The 14,791-nt window shown below is 32.7% G+C and overlaps 1 protein-coding gene across 14 annotated transcripts; it reads right to left on the bottom strand.

Moving 5' to 3' along the window:
• Positions 1 to 1,159: 1,159 nt before the first annotated feature.
• On the bottom strand, positions 1,160 to 12,258 carry LOC120355734. Of its 14 annotated transcripts, none has more exons than XR_005573775.1 (5): positions 11,612 to 11,825; positions 11,064 to 11,175; positions 8,411 to 8,477; positions 2,974 to 3,175; positions 1,160 to 1,736 (listed from the first exon to the last, which is right to left on the bottom strand). XR_005573775.1 is itself a non-coding variant. In XM_039444396.1 (5 exons), the coding sequence occupies exons 1-4, from the start codon at positions 12,239 to 12,241 to the stop codon at positions 3,110 to 3,112; spliced, it is 321 nt and encodes a 106-aa protein (XP_039300330.1). In that variant the 5' UTR covers positions 12,242 to 12,258; the 3' UTR covers positions 1,160 to 1,704; positions 2,974 to 3,109. The 14 variants fall into 14 exon arrangements, 1 of the variants encoding a protein (XP_039300330.1); XR_005573776.1 differs by having other exon boundaries at positions 3,014 to 3,175; XR_005573765.1 differs by having other exon boundaries at positions 2,730 to 3,175; positions 11,612 to 11,823.
• Positions 12,259 to 14,791: the final 2,533 nt, after the last annotated feature.

Here is a 14,791-nt window from a genome sequence, read left to right as displayed (position 1 = left end):
TCAACAAAAAATGAGGTCTGGGCGTATGGGATACACCCCCCTTCACCGACGTTGACCAGTGCCTGTTTTTGACCCGAACAATATGGTGCAGTAATCCTATGCTTAATAAACACAACTAAGGGCCAAGCCACATGAGTAATATTTTCAGACGGCACGACAGACAGGAAGCTGTCCGATTGGCAGATAGGGTTTGCGTTCGGGAATTGGCCTGATAATCAGCCAATCGGAGATATTTCTGCCTTGCCGACTTGTTTCAAACGCTTCGTTAGGCTTGGCCCTAACTCTATTTGGTCAACTACGGTAAGCATAGGCAACTCGGTAACACATAAAAATTGTCAACTATCAACATTATGATGTTGACTACAGCACCTTTGTATTTTCATTATGATAGGTACGGTAATCGATATTTCTACATCTCATCAAACACTGTGTCAGAAGTAACTTAAAAATGAGTTTAAACCAAAGTTATTAACTTAATCCTTATAGATTCTATTAGATTGAACATAACTTATCATACACATGATGAACATTAAGTTATAAGTGAAGTCAAGTTTTGTTAAGTTCCGTTTCAATCTAATAGAATCTATACCGGTAAGGATTAAGTTATTAACTTTGGTGTGAACGGAGCTTAAAGCATTCCTTATTTCTCTTAATTATTTTACTTTCTATATTTCCTTAATATTTTATTCAACGATTAATTTATCCAGCTATAGAGGCTGAGAATGCTTTAATTTTGGTTGTAAACTAAAGTAACATCCAGTAGCTTTAATTAACAAGGCTAATTTCGATCAAGACCAACATATTCGTCACTATGGCCCAATGAAAATCGGAAATTTATGTATGGCCATATATCGAATATAGAATAAAATATACGTTCTAATTGGAGTCGCATTTTTCTATGTTTGTACGTGATTGTGAGTTGTACTGTATTTTATTGGTTGAAATTTAGCTTGATGAGTACCGTACCGTAGTAGGAAATAACAATATTTTCTGTTCCATCCTCTATGGTAGTACAATAGAAAGATGTAGGCCTGATAATAAATGTTATTCTATTTCTCTTTACTATTATTAGTAAGTACGCGAGTATGGTAGTTCGTAGTGGAAGAAGTACAGTTGGAGTGAAGCATCAGAACAATGCTCAACGAATAATAATTATGTCTTGTAGGCGAATATGTCTTTACTCATACTTCATAATTAAATACCAAATTTGGTTTTGGAAATACAAATGCTTCTGCAACTACGATTATTGACAAGTAAATAGAACAAATGCTGTAGTTTTTTGTAAGTTATGATGGATTCGTTGAAGAATCATACGATAGAATCATCTTCTAAATTACATTCAGACTCTTTTTGAAACAATAGTAGTGTTAATACAATGTTCTAAAACTAAATGGATATACCGTATACAATGGATAAAAAATATAAAATGTGACACTAACTTGAAAAAGAAACCTTTTATTTCAAAGACTTCTACTATGGAACAGCTAGTGCTTTATTACAATAATGTACAATACGTAGGGTAACTAGAAGAAAAATGCACTATGATACAGGAATAACAAATTCCAATTCAAATCAATCTTATTCCATTTGAATGGTATCACATTTACTTTTGAGTGCAGGATTCGAAGGTTTAATAGATATGATCCCAATCAAGGTAACCGCCTTCAAAAGTCTTTCGCCATCATAAGCCAGTCTTCTATGTGCCTGTAAAATGTTGTAAAATGTCAGAATTTGTCCTGCAAAACATTAAGAAATCATTTAATAAAATAAGTTTGTATTTATTGCTGAATGAGCTATTTTTATAAAATAGTATAAGTAACAATATTATTTTCATTGGGTATTAGTAGTGCTGGCATCAAAACTGAATTTTGAAGCTCAAGTGAAGGATAAATCTGAGAAGGCGAATCTGGGGTTGAACTTGGCATGGAGAGGCATTTTTAATAATGCTAAGGTAGACTTTCCAGCTAAATGTAAATGGTTTAAAGCTTCCGAAAGGGCTGTACTGTGTCACGGAGCTCAGGTATGGGATTACAGGCATATTACAATGTAAGTTACTAGGTTATTTTTAGGCTCATGGTTCAAACTGGTAAGGCAGGACAAAATACCTTATTTGATGGAAATGATTAATTTATTTGAGATAAGATGTTTGTAATTTGTTTAAGTTCCTTTTATTTGTATTCTCTGAGTTGTTACTATCGCATTAGGTATGATTTTCATGGGAGAACATTGTGTTGGTTATTTTATTTGATTAATATATATGAGCTTTTGTTCGGAATTAATAAAATTTGATTTTTAGATAATAATTTGTTCTACGCATTTTTAAGATTTGTGTTTGACTGAAAAAAAAATTATTATTGAATTTTTCCTAATGTCAGTACAACCAGTTTGAAAAAGCAAAGCAAGTAAAAGCAAAGCAAATCTCAGTATAGTGATATGTAATTTTTGAATAGAATGATTTATCATTCAAACCTATTTGTATACATTATTAGAAATTTAAAAGCCTAGAGATTGCAATAAAAATTCAAGTAAAATTTGAGTTGACAGGTTGTTGAGGAAGCTAAAAAACTTTGAAATTCGATAAATTGGAAGAAATTAATGTAAAATAGTGGGAAGTAATTTTAGCCAATAAACCTCACGTGTTAATTTCAGCAGAACTTACATAATAATGAAACAGGAAAGAATAAAAAATCTTAAATTATGTATAATATGTAACTTGAGACAAAAATTACCGCTTCCCATGCTTGAATCTGTATAATCAGAATGCTTGAATCTTAATATTCATTGAAGTGATTTGAAACAAATTTTTCTTCATCACAATATATGGGCAATGCTCAACCATTTGCATCAGGCAAATGCCTAAAATTGCATGATGTCCCATAATTTAAAATGTCAATAGTCAAGAAATCACATTGAATCATGAAATAGTTAACATATTTCAAGAAATTATTTCGATCCTCAAAGCTTTTCAATTACTTGATAATAGGAGTAAAATGAATGCTTTGATTACTGCGACCTTCCTTGGTGAACGGGTCCGACCACATTATGACAGAGATGTTCTTGAGAATTGAATAGGTTCCTGGATTCATGGATTTGAGAGCTTTTACCACAGCTAAACAGTCGGCAAGTTGATTTCACCTCCTTCTTCCGCTTTTATAATGCAGTACAATAGGTTCACCTGGAATCAAAATAAGGGACAAAATCAGAAATCAGATTATAGTGTAATTTAGTATTGTAATTATGCTTTATTTGGAAAAGTAAATTATGCATTTTCTCCTGTAGGAGGCGAGTTAATAGTATGTAGCACACCGACTAAATTGTCATCACATTGATATTTCGCACAATGATATAAGTTCATGAGACTATGTTCTATGATAATCACCCGTTAGATGCACTTCATTCCAGTATTTCCTAGAGGAGAGACGCGCATAAGGACACCTCAAGGATCAAAAACTTCATTCTTTTCACCGCTTTCTTTGATATCTGTAAAATACTTATTTGCAGTAGTGTAGCGTGCCTTTGTTTGTTATTCACGTGAAGAAATGCAGATGATCGATAAAACTTCTTGAAACTGTAAATTCCAATATATTTTTACAAATAATATAAAATGCAAATTAATTTAAACAGTTCAATTTGAGTCTTAGTCGAGCAGCGGTGACGAGCGGACGTGTTTGTGGTGACAAGGAGTGAATTGTACTATTGTTTGCAGCTTATCTATTATTGAGTGTACTGACTTGTTTATCGTGACCGTCTACTCATCAAACTCCTATTCTGTTTAGCTCGCATATTATAGATACGTTTGAAATATGAATAACTGCAACGTTTGCCTCGGCAATTTCAGTGATGAAGACTCAATAATTTGTGCTTCGTGTAAACAAAAATGTCATTACATCTGCCACTATTTAACCGAAAAGAACTTCAAAAAACTTTCAAAGGATAATCGGAATAAATGGAAGTGCAGTGCTTGTAAACAGGTGTCACCAGGACAAGAAGAGAGTGAAATGGAAAGTGATGTTTTAATGCGAAAAATGACTGTTTTATTTGAACAGTTTTCAAAATCGTTGAAACAAGATATTGATCAACAATTAGGGGAACTAACTCACTCAGTAAAATTTGTTTCGGATAGTTTTGATAGTTTCAAATCGGATATCGGAGAAATCAAAAAAGCTAATGAACAATTAATCACTGAAAACCAAAAATTGAAAGAAGAAGTGAAATTTCTTTCTAAGAGAAATGAAATATTAGAAGAATATACCAGGAGGGAAAATTTATTATTAACCGGTATACCTGCAACAAAGAACGAAAACATGGACGAAATCCTACAAGGCGTAGCCAGTGCTCTCCAAGTGTCTGATTTTTCATCAAACGAAATCAGCGTCGCTCACAGACTGCCATCCATGAACCGAGAGACTACACCGATGATTGTCGTCAGGTTCGTGAGAAGGAGTATGAGGGACAAATGGATGACGGCTTTCCAAACCATAAGCAGAGAAGATAGGAGCAGCCCCGGAATCGACGTGAAAAAAATCAACAGAAACCTGCCGAACGGACACTTCAGGCTAATGAATCAGCTGACTGCCAAGAGTGCTAAAGAACTGAAAGCCGCTCGTGAGTTAGCTAGGGAAAATGATTGGAAATTCGTCTGGTTTCGTGGTTCACAAATGTGCGCTAAGAAGTCGGAGGGCTCACCTGTATTCAAAGTCAAGGGACTGGACCATCTGAAAAAAGTTATCAACGGAGAGGAATAAAGTGTTGCTACAGGTTTGATTAAACATTTATTATGAATGATCTCACGCAATTTGTAGATAGTATTAACAGTGTTAGGGAATGTGAAAGTACCGATGAATACTTGAACTATATCCAGCCCCTTAATTATGAATTGAATATTTTTAGTTTAAATATAAGAAGTTTGAAAAGAAATTTTGATCAAATTCTCATTATTTTGAACAGCATGAGAACAAAATTTGAGGTTCTAATTTTTACTGAAACCTGGACTTCTGAAGAAGAAAAATCACTGTTAAACATTAATGGCTATAATTTATATATAAAAAGTAACTCCTTGAATCGTTCAGATGGAATTGTCATGTATGTAGCTAATAGTATTTCCTCGAAAAAAATTGATAGTCCAAACGAATATCCTTTCTTAGCTGTTGAGCTGCAAACTAAAAATAATAAATATTTAGTAACATCCGTTTATAGATCTCCTAGTACAAGTATACCTTTATTTATAGAACAACTTGATAATTATATGAATGGTTCATGCTTTAATTTTGATTATTCATTAGTGATAGGTGATGTAAATATTGATTTGTTATGTAACTCTAAAAAAACGCATGATTATTTGTCTATTATGAGTTCGCATGGGTTTGAGTCCTTTGTCAATAGAAAAACTCGTCCTGCTTCAAATACTTGTTTAGACCATATTTTTTCTAAATCCAAACATAATGACTCATTAAAAACTGCTGTATTAGAAATGTCAATTACTGATCATTATGCGACTGCTCTTCACGCATCAATTAAAAGAGATGTTTGTTCTCGATCTAGTAAGCCATGTAAGTTTATTGAAGTGAGGAATGTTAATAAAGAAAAGTTGTTAGAGGAGAGTGCTTTAATGAATTGGGAGATTGACGCGAATAGAGGTATTGAAACATTAGTAAATGAATTTGTAAATAATGTAAAAACGTGCATCAGTAGAGCAACAGTTATTAAAAAGGTTAATTTAACTAAAAAACATTTGAAACCTTGGATGTCCAATGGAATTCTAAAGTCCATAACTATAAGAGATAGATTATATAAAAGATTGAAAAATGAACCATTTAATGTAGAGCTGAGAAGGAAATTCCTGTCTTACAGAAATAGAATAGTAGATCTAATTAGAAAAGCAAAAGATTTATATTATCAATCAGAAATAAATAAAGCTCAAGGTGACCCTAAGAAGATATGGTCTGTGATAAATCAAGCAATTATTGGGGTAAATAAGAATTCACAATTACATGTAAATCAAGATCTTAATGCTTTGAATGACTATTTTGTGAATGTAGGTATAAATCAAGCGCAGGAAATTGATATACATGGACAGAATGAAGATCAATATTTGGAACAAACAATAGATACCGGTATTGAAAATGCATTTAATTTCAATTTTGTTACTGAAACAGAAATCAAGGAAGTAATCAAAAGTTTGAATGATAATAAGGCACCTGGATGGGATAACATATCCAACAGCGTGCTAAAACTATTAACTGACACAATCTCTAAACCTCTTTCAGAAATTTTCAATTGTTGTTTTTCATCTGGATACTTTCCCTTGCATTTCAAGCATGCAAAAGTTATTCCTTTACACAAGGGGGGGAGTAAAGAAATACCTCAAAATTATAGACCAATTAGCTTGCTAAGTTCTATTTCTAAAATTTTCGAAAAATTGGTAAAGAAAAGATTAGTTGAATATCTAGATGTTAATAAAATCCTTGATAAGAGGCAGTTTGGTTTCCAACAGGGTAGAAGCACAGAGGATGCATTGGAGTCCTTAACTGAGACAATATACAATGGTTTCAAAACAAATAAAAAAACCTTGGTAATGTTTCTGGACCTGGCCAAGGCTTTTGACACAGTACCACATGATAAAATGATCCAGAAACTATCTAATATTGGTATTCAAGGAATAGAGTTAGATTTCTTTGAAAGTTATCTAAGGGGTAGAAGCCAAATCGTTAGCTGTGGTGGTAGTAATAGTGAGATTAGAGATGTGACATGGGGTCTACCTCAAGGGACTGTATTGGGACCAGTTTTATTTTTGATCTATGTTAATAACCTGCCTAGTGTACTGGACTCAGTTGGGTCTAAGACAATTTGTTTTGCTGATGACACAGCACTTATCTTCCAAGAAGGTTCCTGGGAAGATGTTATCAAGCAAACAAAAGTGGGTTACTATAAGGTTTCTCAGTGGCTAAAATGTAATTATTTGAGACTAAATCTTGGTAAAACAAAATGTATGACCTTCAGTCCAACAACAAGAGGAGATCTAGATATGAACAGGCTTTGTTTGAATAATGCTTGTAACAGGTATCCATGTGATTCTTGCAATGAGGTTATTGAGAGTGTAAACAATTACAAGTATCTTGGTATTTTTGTTGATAAGCATCTACGCTGGTCACCTCAGATTAGCTACCTTTGTAGAAAATTAAGGGTGGTCAATTTAAAAATGTACATGCTTAGAAGTATTTTGAGTCTAAAATTACTAAAATCTGTTTATTTTGCTCTATTCCAATCCTTAGTTCAGTATGGTAATTCTATATGGGGAGGAACTTTTGATTCAACTTTAAAACCTCTATTTGTTTTACAAAAGTTAGTTATCAAAACAATAATGAGGTATCCGAGAGATTTCCCAAGTGTCACATTGTTTCAAAATTCCAATCTGTTCACTATAAGACAATTGTTCATTTTAAAGACTATTAAGAAACATGTGCTCAAATTAAAAAATATTCAAAATTTTCAAAGAGTAACTAGACAAGTCGCTCAAAACTTAATCACAATTGAAAGAGTTGATAGCACCCTATCCCGTAGAAGTATTTCATATTTGAGAAATAAACTCTATAATAAAGTTCCAAGAGGATGGTTGTTAAAGAAGCCTAAAATAAAAGATTTCCATACCTGGGTGAAAGAAAATTATTTTTATTCAATTAATGATTTGGTTTAATATTGATTGATGTTGTATGAATCTTAAATTCAGCTTTATGTATATCTTTAATTTATTGTTATTTCTTAGAATGGAATATTTAGTTGGTTGAATGTTAATTACTGTTAGCCTATATTATAATATTGTAGGATCATTTTATATATTAATATTAATGTATAAGTGAATAAGTTATATTAAGACTCCACGTTGGCGTACAAGTTTTCTTTTGCCGACGTGTAGCACAAAGTTGTCAATTTCCTTTCAGTTGTATTCTGTATATATTTTTGTGCAATAAACGATTTGATTTGAATTGTTAACAACATTGATATTTTTACATTTCCGAGTATGCCAAATTATCCAATTCAAGAGAACATCTTATTTAACTAGGTAATTTGAGAGGTTTTATTGAAAAAAGCTGTAACCAAGGTCTTAAGCTGAATAAAACCACTGAATTGAAAGTCAAGCACTTATTCTGATGCAGTACAGGTGGCATAATTCAGCTATAGGCCTCAGTCAGAACTCTTCACCTTATCTCTCTTAGTTATGATGTATCCTCAATTGGACAATAAACGTGAGACTAATTTGGACAATAGGACAATCTAATTGAACAATAGAGACTTGGATGTGTAGAAACATTAAAACATTGAAATCACTACCTTCACAGTAATTCTAAAAACTTAACATCCTTTTTGGGACACTATATAAACCAATAATCAAGTAAAGTGAGGAACTACTTACCAAGGAGTTGTGTCTTTCGGAAAGCTTTCTATGTGGTGACAGGCAGACATAAATGGCATTTTTATTTCTAAAAAGAAAAACGTATTAGTAGAAGAACGAGTTAAGTAGAAGAAGTAATAATTAAAAAGATTGAATGCATCATACTAGAGATTTATCTACTCTCAATCCACATGAAATTTATATTGATTTTTATTTCTAAGGGTTGCATCCATTTTGCACGTATCGTATAGAGCACTAGCTGACTAAAGAGTGCAGCCTTACTTGTCTTAGCTATCATGGCCGACATATTCCCTGTTTTGATAAGCCTAAAAGTTTGGTCAGAATGGACTCCCTACTTTCAAATCAGTGAAGAGTGCGCAGGTGAATAGTGGAATAAGAGTGGTGGTGTTATATGGCGGAAACTATGTCATTTTAAGTATTCATGTTCATCATGCAGTGTTAAGGTGAGCATCGAGGCTTTATTGTTGGAATGTTCTTTAAAAACAATGACAATGTGGTAGCGACGCAGATGCTTTTTGTAGGCGGTTTGGTTTGAATCTTCATGACAGTTCCTGATCTGGTCGAAAGGATCTGCACTTCCTAGAAAACAAGCTGGGCAACCTAAAAAAGGTGGGGTACCTGAAAATATCGCGGCAGTGAGGGCGTCCATTGAACAATCCCTATTGCGCTCTGTGCGGAAACATCCAGCTCCACTTGGAATATCGTCCAGAAAAGCAAGGCGAATTTTACACTTCGATCTCCATTTACACCCCAAAAAGATTATGGTTGTTTCAGACGACTGGTTAAAGCATACAGATGCTTGCAACGCACTCTTAACCTCTGTGCAACACGATACTATTCAGTGGTCTCCGGATCAGTAAATACAGGAAGTACAGATCCAGTCGACCATACAGTAGTAAGCCATTCCTTAATGGCGTCGCATAGGTTCAGAAAGCCAGTCATGATGATTCAAACCAAACCACCTAAAAAAGGTTTAAAAGTTGCATTTTTCAGCGTTTTGCTTCCACGCTCATATCTTGAAAACAATGCATTCAACCGACATAACTAACTATTCAAAAATGAAGCTTGATAAATTCTCTACACTTTTTGTTTAGTGAAATTTTGTGATATTCCCAACAGTTCCCCAGATATTCGCTCCTGAAGGTGTGTAATTCTTAAAATAGCAGGTTTTTATCCAATGTTTTGCTCTTTCATGGGTCATAGCTCTCCAAAAATGCATCATAAAATGGGGACTTTTGATATGTTCTCCTCCTAACTAGTTTCAACATAGCTGATAAGTCAAAAATGTTGTTTAAAACATTCCCTCCAAATTCCTTTGTCAATTGGTCTATTGTTGCAAAAATGGATATTTCACACTCAACACTAAAGCTGCTGCAAAAGGTGTTGAGAAATTTGTAAAAGTGTGAATTTATACATCAAATTGAGGAGAATTTAATTCTCTATAAGCTCATAATCAACATGGATTTTTAAAAAGTTATAAAAGCAAAAATAGAAAAAAATTGGTGGCAAATGTTTTTTTTTTAATGTCACACCTTCAAGAGCGGATATCTCGAAAACTAGAGGAGATAAAAAAAAGTTGTAGAATGAATATTGTAGGAGATCATGTAAGCTTTAATTTGTTATATATGATAGTTATGGTAAGTCCTTAAGATACATATTTTTGAGTTTCATGCGAGAAACCAAAAAATGGTAAATGGAAACCACAATTTTTATACTGGGACAAAGTCACCATAATTTCAACCTAAAATGACTTTCTAAATGATCACTATGTATAACAATTAAAATATAATTAAAAACAAAAATAAATTTAGGCTACTCGCCGATATTATAAGTCTTTTAGAAATGAGTTTTCTAATAGGCTACGAAGTTTTCAGACAACAAAATCACAAGATGAAGCAAGAAGCTAGATTTTATGTCGATAATTCAAGTAATATACTGAGATTCGACAAGGTATTGATTGTAAAACCTAGATAATGATTAAGGCTACGGATATAAATGTTAAACATCGATTTCGGATAACAGATATCGGAGATAAATGATTTGAATCTTTTTCCGCGACGTGGGTCAAAGTCACCCCGGTCGACGAGTCACCCCGGTATTTTACAAAGGCGACTTTCTAGAAGTATCTTAAGCCTAGGTGATGAAAAATGATACAATATAAGTAGAGTTGTAATAAATGAGTTTATGTAGAGTTCTTTTTTATTATTGTATTAACTTAATGATAAGTTAATAGGAAAAATATCAAATAAAAGAATCATTGCTATAGATTCACAAAAAAGCTTGTAGTGCACCCAATAAAACACAGAAAGCGAGACAGGATAAGGGGCTAAGCTATCTGTGATAATAGGAAAACAGTTACTGTACAGGAAAACTTTATTTTCTATATGAAAACATAGCAAATCAAGTATGGGTGCCTCAGTAGCCTACCTACCTTTACTTATTGCAAATGTTAATTAATTTCATTAGATTATTGGAACACATCAACTTATATTTTATAGCTTTTATAAAGTTTCTAGTTTTTAATGTTCCCGAAGACCTGGCATTACTGGCAAGGACTGAAGAAGTTAAATCATAAAGAAGTAAATAAACCATTTCACAAAACTTAAGTAACTTACATCTAGTTTTAATAGGTTGATATTAAAAGAAAACTTACTTGGTAGGTTTTTGATATTTCATTAGCTTCATTAACTTGAGCCATTCGTTCTCCACAGAAAACTCAAAATATAGGTACGATATAGGCAGTAGTAGCCTAATGCTATTGTTATCTGAAAAATAGTTCCCAATTAGGCCTAGCAAAAATTAAATAAATATAGGCTAAGTGAACTATCATCAGAATAAAAGTAAATAGCCAAAATAAGTTAAATCAATAAAATATGGTATGCTACTCTAGTTTTAAGTTTGATGTTTTTAATTAAAAACATTGAAAATATAAAGTTGTCTTTCTTATTGTATTACTTTATGTGATACCCATGATTATAAAATAAAGTGATAAACAATGAAACAATGTTGATCAACCAATCTCATTGATTCACAGTGAAACTTGCTTATTGTTTAACTCTAAATGTATTAGGAAATACTGTACCTATGTAACTAAGTTAATGACCAACAACCTTGAAAAATAAAAATTAATTGTTATCATGGATAAATAGCAACATAATATTTCAATAGGAAAATTCAAATCCTAAATAATGAAATACTTACCAACATATAAGTCAGTTTCTTTCTTGTTATAATAAAGATTTTTTTATTAGGTATGCTACATTATTGCTACTTCATTTTATAACTAATACCATAACCAACAGTAAAAACACGAATTAAAATTATAGTGGTTTATAAAATAATAGTCATGTACATATTATGCAAATTTTCGAAACTCTGTTATCTGTTTCAAACAAGACTGACGACTGTTGATGAATTTATTCTAGGTTAACTATATATAGTGAGGTCCACGTTATAATGGCAGTGGATGAAGATAGAAGAATAGCGATGCCGATTCTCTGTATTAATTATATTTCTACACTGTCATAAACATAATTGGCATCGTTGTGGACCTAGAAAAGGATAATACCACCGGCTTTGTCAAATGATAGACAAGGATAGCAAAACCAAAGTTGATCTAATAGTCATTATAACGTGGACCTCACTATAGAACCCTTCATATTTGTTTTGCGATAAATTTGTTTCATCAAACATCTACACAGTCTCGCTAATAACGATCGATACTGTGAGTTCGATATATTTCCAATTCCACATACTTTCAATTCCACCAGCTGACAAGATATTTTGAGTTCCGCCGGCCTGCACGATATTCGGAGTTCCGCCTGTCAACATATTCGGAGTTCCATATATTTCCAATTCCGGCCAGCTGCAAGATATTTTGAGTTCCGCCGGCCTGCACGATATTCGGAGTTCCGCCTGTCAACATATTCGGAGTTCCATATATTTCCAATTCCGGCCAGCTGCAAGATATTTTGAGTTCCAGATATTCCCAATTCAGGCGACCCTTTCTGTCTGAGCTGGATTGGTGCTGTAGTAGGGGCACTGTGTTTCAACTCTCCAGATCGCATGAGCGCTACGTCTCCAATGACAAAGTGGATTAATTTTTATTTGTAATCAACAAGAACAAGAAAACAATAAGTGAATCAGTGGCTAGATAAACTATTGTCAATTATAAAAATGTAGCATAATCCAAACTTTATTACAATATGTACTTCAATTGAATAATTTAAATCGATCTAATTCAATTCATAATTGCGATTTTGAACTTGAAAATTGAGAAAGAGCATGGAATTATTTTAATCATGACATGTTCTTGAGGTGCTGTGTAATGCAGCATTATATTTTTCTATTATTGTTCTAAAATGATTCTAATAAATGATGTCAAAACTGCTCATTAAAAATAATATTATTTCAGTTGCTTTTTGTTTTCATTGAATAGCCAATGGTTGTCAACCTTTTTCATAGACTGTATCCATAGTGGAAAGTTCTAATTTTGCATATGAACTAAATGCTGTTAGGCGAGCCGTCTAGCGGGAGATTGGGGAAGAGGGAGTAATTTGAAAATTCAATGAATTTCTCTCATTATAAACTTATAAGAGCCACTATCTATTAAGCATTCAGTGAAATAACATCCAGTTCCATTGTATATTATGATAAGGAGGAAATTGTTTGATACTCCTTGAAAAAATTTACCTACCCCTGTTATTATGTAGCGGCACTCAACCAACTGACCCAACTGCCATTTGACCCAACCTACCACTAGACCCAATTTTTTCAAAATAGAGAAAAACCGCGAAACCATTTGACCCAATATACCATTTGTCCCAACTCTATGAATATCAAAAAACCAACTGACCCAATTGACATCTGCCCCAACCTACGACTTGACCCAACTACTGTGCTGCACTCTGGCAAAACGTCTGCAATGTTCCAGGCTTGGTTACTCTCTACCTACGGTCTACTCTTCAGGTAAAAGTCTAGAAGGCCTTGAAACCAAGCACAACTGTTTTGACAGTTCTTGCTATCTTTGAGGTTAGATTTGTGTTATTTTGAGGTTAGATCTGTATTATTAAATTTGGATGAGGTTATTAGATTTGGTAAAACCACCATAAAAGCATCTTATCAATCAGTAAATGATTGATGATTATTCAATTTGATATAGGTAACTTTTCACAACTAGATTTTACCTTACTCCAAGTATTGTAGTCTATTGTTGCTATCATAGTTTTTATTAAGTCAGAAAAAAGCTGTTGACAGGTATCCTACAGCCTACAATATAAGTTCTGTAAGACAATGGATTTGAGTTACCGTATTAGAAATAGAAATTGGAAATGAATATTTATGGACATTCCTTATAACCTAGGTTAAAACCTATGCCGTGCTACCAATTTTTCCTTAAACGGTTGGAATAGCATATAACACCTGTCACACTAAGGAAAGTTGTCGGCTCCAATAAAATAGATACTTGATAAACTGTGAATGGATCTATTGCCTATGAATGAGAAATCCAGTTTTCAGAGCAAATTAACTTATAATCTTCAGATGAAAATTTTGGCAAAAACACAGAATTATAAAACGAACAATAACTTATAAGCTTAATGATTTCAAGTAACTACGAACTAAAATACTTATCTAGTTTACAGTTGAAACACAGTGGCTATTGGCTTTACTACACTAATAGCGAATTTTGCACAAAAATTTATATAAACTTCAATCTAAAACATTAATAAATTCATTTAAACAGACAATAACTCAGAGCACAAAATTATACAAGCAACAGCCAGCCATTAGTTCAGAAGAAGGTCCAACAGGAAAAAGACACAAGTTGCCAGTCACGAAAGACAACGCCCTCTTCAATATCGATCTTTACAGACACGTCAACACAAAATTATAACTTATAAATTTAGAATTCACATTCTACATCTGTTCTCAATAAAACTTTAATTTGAAAATGTTATTTTAAATTTTTATACATATATTCTATTCAAATAAACGATTTATTTAGTAATTTGTTAACCCTACCTCGGTGACATTATGGAACAATGCAACAAACATTTACGATAATAAATTCTCCGTCAAAAAATTTGTCCGTCTATTGATAACTCTGACATTTACTATAAAGTTCCATAGATCTCGAATTGAAGATTCGATTCCAATGTGAGAAGAAAAATGTAATATTACAAATACCCCCCTCTTGACATAAAAAAAATTTTACTGTTTGAAAAATTTAAAGAAAAAATTTACATTGACCCTAATGGAAATTGTTGAAATTTAAATTCGAGAACAGTAACAATTTTTTCTAGAAAAACATTACATGTCATCCAAAAATATTGAAAATTATTATAAAAATTCATCAATAGCGTTTGTTATATGTTTCCAAAC

Source organism: Nilaparvata lugens, unplaced genomic scaffold (assembly GCF_014356525.2).
Source record: "Nilaparvata lugens isolate BPH unplaced genomic scaffold, ASM1435652v1 scaffold4518, whole genome shotgun sequence".
NCBI classification, from domain to species: Eukaryota; Metazoa; Arthropoda; class Insecta; order Hemiptera; family Delphacidae; genus Nilaparvata; species Nilaparvata lugens.
This window is presented reverse-complemented; position numbering and strand designations above follow the sequence as displayed.